The sequence below is a fragment of the Chiloscyllium plagiosum genome, chromosome 10 (assembly GCF_004010195.1).
Source record: "Chiloscyllium plagiosum isolate BGI_BamShark_2017 chromosome 10, ASM401019v2, whole genome shotgun sequence".
NCBI lineage: Eukaryota > Metazoa > Chordata > Chondrichthyes > Orectolobiformes > Hemiscylliidae > Chiloscyllium > Chiloscyllium plagiosum.
Genome location: NC_057719.1, coordinates 89535620 through 89547139, shown reverse-complemented (window position 1 = coordinate 89547139; position 11520 = coordinate 89535620). Strand labels below are relative to the sequence as shown.

Genomic DNA, 11520 nt, shown 5'->3' with positions numbered 1-11520 from the left:
AGAGAGAGAGAAAAAGAGAGGAGTGAGAGTGGGGGGAAGGGGGAGAGAGAGAGAGGCTGAGGCTATCTTGCTTGAAGGGTCAGTGGCTGACAGGTGACCTTATAGAGGCATGTATAGGCTTAACTGACAAGGTCTTTCCGGCGGGGTGTGGGAGTCCAAAACTGGAGGGCATAGATTTAAGGTGAGAGGGAAAGATATAAAGGGACCTAAAGGGCAACTTTTTCACACATAGGGTGGTGCATGTATGGAATGAGCTGCTAGAAAAAAGTAGTGGAGGGTGGGACAATTACAACATTTACAAGGCATCTAGGTGAATATGAATAGGAAGGATTTACAGTGATTAGATTTATTTAGGATAGCTGGTTGATATGGATGAGTTGGTCAGCAGAGTCTTTTTTCAGTGCTGTATATCTCTCTGACTCTAAAGCTAATAGGGAATTCAAGACAAATTTTGACCTAGAGTGTTGTTAGAACACAGAGCCAAAATGAAAAGAAGTTGAGACCAACAGCTTTGATGTATTTAAGACTGATCTAGGTATATACAAGGGAGATGTCAATAAACATGAGATAAAAACTATATGCTGATAGAGTGACATAAAGAGAGCTGGGAGGACAATTACAGATTTCAACAACTCTTCCAGCACACAGTTTGATTTGAAGCAGGAAGTCAGGCAAACTCTCACTCCGTTGAACTTGGATGTGTTGCCAGTTGTCCTAAGAATACTATTCATAAAACAAAAGCAAATTATTGCAGATGTTGGAAATCTGAACTATAAATAGGAAATGCTGGGGAAATACAGCAGGCCAAGCAGCATCTGGGAAGAGAGAAAGGAGTTGGAACTGCAAATATTAACTCTTTTGCTCAACTTATTTCCAGTAGTTTCTGTTTTACTTGTTGCTGTAGCAATATTAATTCAGCACACATCAACTCTGACCTTCATGGGTCAGTAAGCCAGCTATTTATTGCTAAAGTCATCATTCTTTCAATCACCTTTCTTTGAAGTGAAGGTGATTGTTCCCAAAACTGAATTCCCCAAATAGGAAAACAACTTGCAAAGTGAGTAGCAGCAATTATGACCTTAAGTTTCCAAGTTCCTGCTTAAGACAAAAACAAGTCACTCTCAAGCTGAAAGCACTGGCAGACATTCTGCTCCTTTTGTACTGCTCTTTGCCCTGTTGATAAAATCTTGGATGTAATTACATGCTGTCATCAGCAGAAATGTAATGTGTATTACTCACTCCAAGCCAAACATGTTCAATTTCTGTTCGCACCACAGTGTCCACTGGATCCTGGTTACCGAACCAGTATTGCCGACTACGATAAATAATGCCACAATTTGGGCACTCAATCACATACCTGCAAGAAGTAATAACTTTGTCAACCAACTAAATTTGTTAGTAGCTCACAAAAAAATGTGCATACTATTCCGGTATTCCTGTACAACAGTAGCTTCCAATCTTTAATTTGTTGCTTCCTTCCAAATCTGCTTGCTGCCTGTGAGGTCAATACAGTTTGAGATTTGACATTTCAACTCTTAACAAGTAAGCATTGTACAAAATGTAATAGACATATCCAAATTACCACTGGCCTAATAATACTGCTTTTATGTGACAAACTATCCTGAACTCAACAAGAACAACTACCCCAGCCCTCCCAGAAATCAACTGCCCCTAAGTTTCCCAACTATTGACCAGCCCCATCAGGACCTGCTACTGGATGCACCTGAAGTTCTCTCTATCTGGAATTGCACACATGGCCTATGTGAGGCAGTCAATATTTACTGTGCCTCTTTGATTCTTCCAATGGGGTGACCTTAAAAGACAGATCCAGAGCATGTCGGTGTCATCACACCAAATTTACCCAGGTCTTCAGAGACCTCTCATGAGATTTCCGGCCAGCTCCTGCTGATTTCAGGCTGCTCTAATACCCACAGCACACCAGGTTAAGAAGGGAGATAAGTTTACTGGCACAATTACTGGCAATTGTGCTACGTACTTCTGCAAAGTGCATGCTTTCTGATTGAATTTCTTTTGACCCAAGCTCTTCCCAGAAAATAGGAAAAGCATCAAACTGATACTTTAGATTGTTTTGCTGAAACGCGACATGACTTCCTGGGTAGCATGCTGCAATCAAGCTCTACTATTTCCCCAAGTCATCGCAGTGTAAAAATTTGAGTAAACCATCAAATTGCACAATTTTACCAAACTGCCCCATTCAGATTACAAGAATATGCACATCAGGTTTTTATTATTAACAAGAAATATTTATTGTAGTCAAAGTTTAACCAATGGCAAGAAAAGAAACAGGAATCCCTAATTATAATACCAATAACAAGAGAAAAGCATGAATTGCTAACTTAAAATTGTAGAAATTAAGTTTTACCCCTTTTAAAATTTCCAACACACACACACACACAGCACAAAGAGATTAGACAAAACACAAATGTTATAGGCGTGTCTCAGGGAAGAACAACAAGTCAATTCTGGCATCAGTCCAATTAAAGCTCCTCTTGGTTCATTTTGACTCTTTGATGAGGACACAGATTGTGGGTAAACTGCTTCTCAATCTTTTAGTCACTAGTTAAAGATTCACCCTTTCAGTATATCTGTAAGCGATTTATCACTTTTCCTTTTAGAAAGGGAATTTGCAGCGAGAGAATAGCTAGCTGCTCAGATTTTCTGTTACTTCACCACTGTCAGAGGGAGAGAGAGAGATTTACGTGGTTTCTCTTTTATAGGCTGAATATTTCTGTTGTACTGACCAAACACAAAGGTTAGCTACCTGCCCACTTAAGGGGTTGGTACTATTGTTACAGTGGATAAAATGTGGAGCCGGAAAAAGAACAGCAGGTGAAGCAGCATCAGAAGAGTAGGAGTGTTGACATTTCAAGCAGGACCCTAATTGTCATCCACCGGGGTAGGGCACCATAAATTGAGACCTGCTATTCCCAGAGTCATACGAAATGTTAATGTTTTTGTTTCAGGGTACGTAAGTACTCCAATTTACCTGACATTCAGACCAGGTTTCTATAAATTATTATAGGTAGACTGCATTTTGTGGGTACCCTAACCACAAAAGAACTGATCAGAATAGGTTGCTAGCACTTTGCTGTGGAATTCTGCACCCACCATGGAATTCTGCATCCTTGCTTTTAAAAACAATTTTTTCTCCATCCTGTCCAGAGTTTTTTCAAGGCATGGTTCTTGTGCTATGCTGAGCACTCCTAAACACAGACCATTTGCCTGGTTGGAAAACTAATCAAAAGTCCCATCACTGGGCAAAACTGCCCTGCACACAATCATGGAGGCAAGGTGTCTCGTATCCTCTCTCACTGCTTAAAATAAGGCTCATTGCACACATTACTTACACCAAGTTCTGATAACTTTTATTTTTAAAAACAGCAGCATCATCTTCTACAGTCCCTTGGCATAGAGCAGCGGCTTTATCCATTGTTTAAACCACAATGCAAAAAAAGAATGATCTTCCCAAATTCGACAATGCCTATTTCTCTCAGATTTCAATGGCTGGTAGACAGTTGTTTATAAAACTGGTAAGTAGCATTTTTGAAAACGGAATGCCACTTTTGAAGCTAATTTCCAACAAATCAGAACATTCCTGAACCACTGGAAAATCATGAGGTTTTCTCATTTTTCTATTTGCTGATTGGAATGCTGCTGTTGGAAAACACTTTAGTTTGCAAAAGACTTGGGTTGACAGATGAATGAGCTGCAGTTTGTGGATCATTGACTGAGTCAATATGTCTTGTTATAAAGAGGGTTGTGAAGGCTCAGTCGTTATGTTTAAGATAGAAATTGGAAGACTTCTGATTACCAATAGTATATTGGTTTATGGAGATTGGGTGAGAAAAAACATTACAGTGTTTGATTAGCTATTGTTATGATGTTGAAGGTGTGTATTGTACCTTTGAGAGACAGTGAATGCTGTTCTGAACTGAGAGATTACTAGCACCTGTGTATATGAAGAGATGACAGTCTCAGTGTGTACTGGAAAACTGAAAATATGTAACATTTGGCTGTGGAGTGGATACCTGTTTTGACAGCAATTCGAATTTAACCAATCAATTTAAATTATGCCGAAGGACACCAAAACCCAATGGAGTTTGAATTTATTGTTTTGCCAACATCGAACCAATGAGATGATTCAATGTTGGGGAGGGAAGACAAAATGCAGACCTTTTGAAAATTGATCAGCGAGCAACTGCAATCGAGACAGAAATGCATGGAGATCTAACATCTTACTCTCCAACAAATTAGGAAACACTCTCTATCAAAGGTATAAACCTGAAACATTCTCCCAGTAAAAAGAAGGACGACGACCCAGGGAACTCCTCAGCTGGAAGAAGAAAGGCATAGAAGATGACAGTAGTTGTGTGGTTTTGAAATTAAGTTGATGCGATTCTAATGAGTGGAATTTAATAATCTAATAAATGTAATTATTGGAACAACATATTGTTGCAGAGTTAGAGGGAGATAATAAGCTGTTAAGAGAAAGGGGACTTACAATTGTGAATAGTTGTTTAATATTCACTTTTAAAGTAACAAAAATATGATGCATGACTGGCTCATTTAAAACCTCACACCGATTTTAGTGATGATTGCTCAGAGTCAGTGGCTTTGAGGTTTGAGGTCACGGAGGGTCGAAAAAGCACAAAGATTGACAATGAAACTGACAGTTCCAATTCTTTTCACCCAAAATGGCCAGAAAGTCATTAAGCTTCCCAAAGATCAGAAGGAACTTCCTCAGAGAAACCATCAGTGAAAATGATGGTTGGCTTCTTTTTAAGTTGCCAGGAAATTTTTGTAATTAACTTTAATGACATTTCTTTAGTTAGCCACAAATGGTGCAACTTTCTGATAGCGTGTCATCTTCAATGGAACATATCCTAGAATATGAAATATCCCTTTAAAAGTTTGTCACTGTTGTCTATCTTTTAACTGACTTTCCTAGTCCATGTTAGTCATCTTTGCCATTACACCCTTGAAACTGCCTTTACTTAAAACATTAGTTATGGACCCACTTGTCACAACCCCAGGTTTATACAAAATTTTATCCTTGTACTAATCATCTTGCCTAGAGACCCCATCACCTTGAGATTCTTAATTAATTCAGTCTTATTGCATATATGGTTTGGTAGTTAAGTAATTGAAGTATTGAACACTTACCCTGACCAAGCATATATGGCAAGACCCAACCATGGTGAGTCCGTGGAAGCAGATGTTTTCGGCACGACAATCACTTCTTTTCCATGCTCATAACAGGACTGAAATAAAATCATAATTTAAATATACTTATGCAGTTTCAATCAACCAATATGCCCTAGTCAAGAATTTCAAAACAATGGATGATTATGTTAACTTCTCTCCCGCTGCTCCATCAGCTGAATAGGAAAATTCTCCAAGAAATGGCAAATAATAGTTAGCAACAACGAGCTGTATCTATATAACACATCTAATGTAGCAAAACATCACAGGTTGCTTCACTACAGCATCATAAACAAACAGTTGCACTGAATCCCATTAGATGATATGAGGGTAGATGGGCAAGCTTAGTCAAAGACAAAAGTTTTAAGGGACGTCTTAAAGAAACAGTGAATAAGCGAGTTCGACAGGCAGAGAGATTAAGAGGGGTGGAGAGTTCCAGAGCTCATCTCCAAGGCAACTATCAGCAGTCACCAGACTGGGAGGAACTGAAATCAGAATCAAGTATCTCAAAATTGTGGGACGAGAGCATTTACATAAATAGGGAGGAACAAGGTCATGTAGCAAATTGAATAAAAGTTAAGAATTTTAAAACTGAGCCTAATCAAGTCCTAATGTAGTTCAGTAAGCAAGTAATTAAGGGTGAACCATACTTGCTGGCAGTATTTGAAAGACTTCATATTTGAGGAGGGTAGGATGTGGGAGGCAAGCCTGAGGTGAATTGGAGTAGGTGGACCTTAAGGTGACAAATCCACGAAAGAGTTTCACAGATCATATAATAATTATGGTGCAGAAGGAAGCCATTTGATCCATTGTGTCTTCACTATTTCGCTGAGCATTATAACTTAATACTAATCTCCTGCCATATCCCCACTGTTTCTATTTAAATGATCATTCAATGCACTCTTGAATGCCTGACTTGAACCTGTCCCCCCCCCAAACTTCAAAGCAATACATTCTACATTCCAACTACTCACTGTGAGCACACATTTTTTCTGATACACCATTTGCTTCTTTAATGAAATATTTAAGAACAACATCCTCAGGTTATCAATCAAGCCCTCATGATTTTGTAAACTATCAAATCACCTTTTCTCCAAGGAAAACACCAATGTCTCCAATCTTCCTTCATCTCTTGAGCAATTCCTGGAAACCTTTTTTGCACTCACTCCAATGTGATCATATCCTTTTTACAGTGTGGTGCTCAGAACTTTACACAATACTCCAGTGGATGTTTAACCAGTGTCCCACTTAGGTTTAGCTTAACCTCTCTGCTCTTGTACTCTATGCCCCTAATAATGAAGTCTGGAACAACATATACTTTATTAACACTTCTCTGTAACTGTCCTGCTACCTGTAACAACTTACATTTACATATACCCAGGATCCTCTGCTCCTGCACATCCTTTTGGAATATCATTCTTTATTTCATATTGTCTCTCCATGTTCTTTGTACCATCTCATATTTCTTCACATTGAACCTCATCTGTCACCTAGCTATCCACTACAATAACTTCTGAAGTTTTACACTGTCGTCTACAGTTTAAAATTCTCCTCAATTTGTGTTGTCCACAAATTTTGAAATTCTCCCCATCTAGATCATTTATATACATTAGGGAAATCAAAGATTGCAAACATTGACACTTTGAGAACTCCACAATGAACTTTCCTCTACTTTGAACAGTTACTAACCATTATTCATGTCTGCTTATTGTTCAACCAATTTTGTACTCGTGTTTCGACCAAATGCCTTTGTATTCCATGAGCTGCAACCTTTCTCAGATTCGTTGTCTGGCATAATATGAAACATCTTCTGGGAATCCAGTTACACCAAATTAAAAGCTTTATCCTCAATGACCATTTTAGTGACCTCATCAGAAAACTCCAGCAAGTCAGTTGACAATGATCTCCCCTTCAGGAATCCATGCCGACTCCTCCTAATCCACTCATCACTTCTCTCTTCATGTGACTATTAATTCTATCCCAAATAATTTCTTAAAGCTTCCCCACCACTGAAGTGAAACAGATGAGTCCATAATTATGGGCTTATCCTTTTGAACAAGAGAGTAATGCTTGCAATTCTCCAATATTCTCGCATCACTCCCAATATTAGGCAAGACAAAATTGGTATGTGACAACACTCCAGTAAGCTGTAGAAGGAAGCATTTCAATTTCAAGGAAGTTGTCGAAGGGAGCATTGGGGCAGCACGATGGCCGAGTGGTTAGCACTACTGCCTCACAGCGCCAGGGACCTAGGTTTGATTCCAGCCTTGGGGGATTGTCTGTGTGGAGTTTGCACATTTTCCCCGTGGGTTTCCTCCAGGTACTCTGGTTTCCTCCCACAATTCAAAGATGTGCAGGTTAGGTGAATTGGCCATGCTAAATTGCCCAAAATATTCAGGGATATGTAGGTGTATTAGTCAGGGGTAAATATAGGTTAGGGGAAATGGTCTGGGCAGGTTACTCTTTGAAGGGTCGGTGTGGACTTATTGTGTTTCCACACTGTAGGGATTCTAACTTCTAGAATACTGTTCACGAGGATGATCCCCAGTATAAAAGGTTAAACAGGCTAGTGCTCTACACACTGGGGTTTGGAAGAATAAGGGGTGGTCGCATTGAAATACACAGGATTTTTAAAGGGTTACTGCTGAAAGGATGTGTCCCCTCATGGGAGAGTCTAGGACCAGAGGGCATAGTCTCAGAATAAAGGGCACCAATTTAGTAATGAGTTGAGAGAAATTTCTTCTATCAGAGGATTTGGAGTCTTTGAAACTTATTGCCACAGACAACTGTGGGAGCAGCAACCTTATGTATAGTTAAGGGTAAGATAAATAGATTCTTGTTCAGTGGATGAATGAAGGGTTTCGGAGAAAAGGCAGGACCTGAAGAATGTCAAGTCAGCCATGATCCTATTGTATAGCTGAACAGACACAAGGGCCGAACAGCCCACTCCAATTCCAATTGCTTATGGTCTTATGTACAGTTGATATTCTCAAAGGGCTTTGGCCTGAAATGTCAATTTTCCTACTCCTCGGATGCTGCTGTGTTTTTCCAGCACTACTCTAATCTTGAATCCAGCATCTGCAGTACCCACTTTCACCTAATATTCTCAAAGGTCAGGAAATCAAAACAGTACTGTTTGTACAGCTATTTAAAAGCCCTTCCAAAAAGATTAAGACAGCATTGATCAACTGCAAGATTAAAGCAACGTAAGTAACACAGCATGGCAACACAGCAGAACAGGAAAGTTTCAACAAAATAATAAAGAGTCATAAACAAAAAAAGGAAGGAGAAATAATATTGCCGAGTCAGTTTAATTTCAAGGATGAGCAAATAAAATGCAAAATTGGACATTTAAAAAAAAACAAGTTCTTAAATACAGGAATGCAATCAAACTAAATGCGATGTCAAAAGCCAAACAAGTTTTGAATTTGATTAGACCTATATCTTGCCAAGACAAAGAATGCACAAGTATTATAATTAAGTTCTACAACCATTTGAGAAGTACTTTAATGAGAACAAATAAAACTGTTGAAGAACAAGAATTAACAGAAAGGTTCAGCATTCACAGGAACCCATTTCATTAATAATCACTAGAAATTGCACTTGCACAGATTGAATTTCCAAAAGGCAGGATTGTTGTTAGAATTGCTGATGAATAAATTTATTCCAGTCCAAAGAATATTTGATTCTCTCCAAAGTTATTCAGATAACTCCAAATTAATTCTCTCCAAAGTAAAGCAGAAATCCAGAAGCAACATAGCAATTCAGTTTAGTGGAAAAGGTATAAAAATCTGGAGTATACTCTGAAACAATAAACAGAAATTGCTGGAAAAGCTCAGCAAGTCTGACAGCACTTGTGAAGAGAAATCAGAGTTAATGCTTCCAGTCTGATGACTCTTCATAAGAATTGAGTTTGAATTCTAAGGGTCATCAGAGCCGAAATGTTTCTGTTTCTGTTTCAAAGTATAGTCCAGGCAGCAGATAGTAAGAGTCAATTGTCAATGCTGTTGAACAAGCAGTGCCTTTCTTCCAAACAAAATGCTTGTGGCATAAAAGAAAGGCAGAAGGCTGGAAGAACACAGCAACCCAGGCAGTATCAGGAGGTGGAGAAGTCAACGCTTTGGGTGTAACCCTTCTTCAATACTGGGGGTGGGTGTGGGGGAAGCTGCAGATAAAGGGGGTGGCGGGGCAGGGTGGCGAGGTGGAGATAGGTGAAGACAGGTCAACGATAGGAATGAATCCGGTTGGTGGCAGGGAGGAGTGGAAGGGAGGGGGTGGACCTGGGATGGGAGTCGGGGGATGGGAAGGGAGGTTATTTGAAATTGGAGAACTCAATGTTGAGTCCTCTGGGCTGTAGGCTCCCCAGGTGGAAGATGAGGTGTTGTTCCTCTCATTTGCAGTTTGGTTTAATGTTGCAATGGAGGCGGCCAAGGATGGTCATGTTGGAAAGGGAATGGTTGGGGGAATTAAAATGGGCGGTGACTAGGAGGTCCGGTCAGACCCTGAGAGCCTGACTGTGATGCTCAGTGAACCATTCCCTAAGTTTACATTTGGTCTCCCCGATGTAGAGAAAATCACATCCAGAGCACTTGATGCAGTAAACTAGGTTGGAAGAGAGGCAGGTGCACCTCTGTCTCACCTGGGAAGACTGTTTGGGGCGCTGGATGGTGTACTGGCAGGTTTTGCATCTTTTTCAGTTGCAGGAGAAGGTACCTGGGGGTCCACAGGGGTTGGTGGGGAGAGTGGCGCAAACCAAGGACTGTGGAGGGGAACTGTCCTTGCGGAAGGCAGTGAGGGGTGGGGAGGGGAAGATGTTCTTGGTGGTGGGGTCTATTTGGAGTTGGCAGAAGTACTTAAGAATGATGGATTGGATGCGGAGACTGGTGGGGTGGTAGTTGAGGACATGGGGGACTCTGTCTTTATTGAGTCCGGTGAGGGGTGTTTACAGCAGTGGAATGGGGAATGAAGTGGTGCAGCGGAGGGCTGTCTGGATGACAGAGGTACCCTGTACCTGTCTTCGCCTATCCCCACCTCACCACCCTAATCCCACCACCCCCTTTATCTGCAGCTCCCCCTTCCACCACTCCCAGTCTGGAAGAAGGGTTACACCCAAAACATTGACTTCTCCATCTTCTGATGCTGCCTGGCTTGCTGTGTTCTTCCAGCCTCCTGCTTGTCTATTGTGGATTCTAGCATCTGCACTTTTTTTTTGTCTCTAATAGTTATGGAGCAGGCAAGAAATCAAATAGCTACTCAAAGATGCTAATGCAGTAAACAAATCTGTAACAGAAGAGACATCTAATGTATTAGAGTCACAGATACACAGCACAGAAACAGATCCTTCAATCCAACGCATCCACGCTGACCAAATATCATAAATCAATCTTGCCCCATTTGCCAGCACTTGGCCCATATCCCTCCAAACCCTTCCTATTCATATATCCATCCAGGTGCCTTTTAAATGTTGTAATTGTACCAGCCTCCACCACTTCCTCTGGCAGCTCATTCCATACACATACCACCCTCTATGTGAAAACATTACCCCTAAGGTCCCTTTGAAATCTTTTCCCTCTCACTTTAAACCAATGCAGTTTAGTTTTGGACTCGCCCACCTCCGAAAAGACCTTGTCTATTTGCCCTATCCATTGCCTCTCATGACTTTGTCATGCCTCAGCCTCTGAGGCTCCAGGGAAATTAGTGAACCGATCAATCCTTTACGGCAAGATGCAATTTATGACTATAAACATTAGCCATTATTATTATGTTGAAAAACCAGTGATACGACATGGTTCACATCGTATAAATATCAGACGAAAGTTGACTTTACAATTTCAAGCATACCTGCAAAACAAGAGTTGTCAGACAGTCGAAAATGTATACATGATTCAATGAAGAATTCACAAGAGTGCAAATCTTAACCTCAATATTATTCAAATGGCAGAACAAGCTCAAATAGATACGGTCAACAGCAAACAAGTCAAAAGACAGTAGTCACGCCAAATCTGTTCAAGTAGATACCAGTCAGATAACAACTGTTCAAGGGCAGTTAGTAATGGAAACAATGTTCAAGGTAATGTTAATTAATGATATAACAGTTGTTGAAAGTGAGAACTGCAGATGCTAGAGACCAGAGTTGAAAAGTGTGGTGCTGGAAAAGCGCAGCATCCGAGGAGCAGGAGAATAGACATTTCGGGCATAAGCCCTTCTTCAGGAATGAGGCTGGTGTGCCAAGCGGGCTGAGATAAAAGGTAAGGGGGGTTTGGGGGAGGGGCGCTGGGATAGGTAGAAGGAGGTGAG

General features: G+C 40.6%; 1 protein-coding gene across 6 annotated transcripts in view; it reads right to left on the bottom strand.

The window, feature by feature from the left end:
- Positions 1-11520, bottom strand: part of zfyve1 (zinc finger, FYVE domain containing 1) — a 96061-nt gene that overhangs the window by 22793 nt on the left and 61748 nt on the right. For all 6 annotated transcript variants that reach the window (XM_043698359.1, XM_043698360.1, XM_043698361.1 and 3 more), the window contains exons 6-7: positions 5185-5282; positions 1240-1357 (exon numbers count right to left, since the gene is read on the bottom strand). In XM_043698359.1, coding sequence (XP_043554294.1) covers positions 1240-1357; positions 5185-5282 — 216 coding nt within the window. The remainder of the gene's footprint in view (positions 1-1239; positions 1358-5184; positions 5283-11520) is intronic.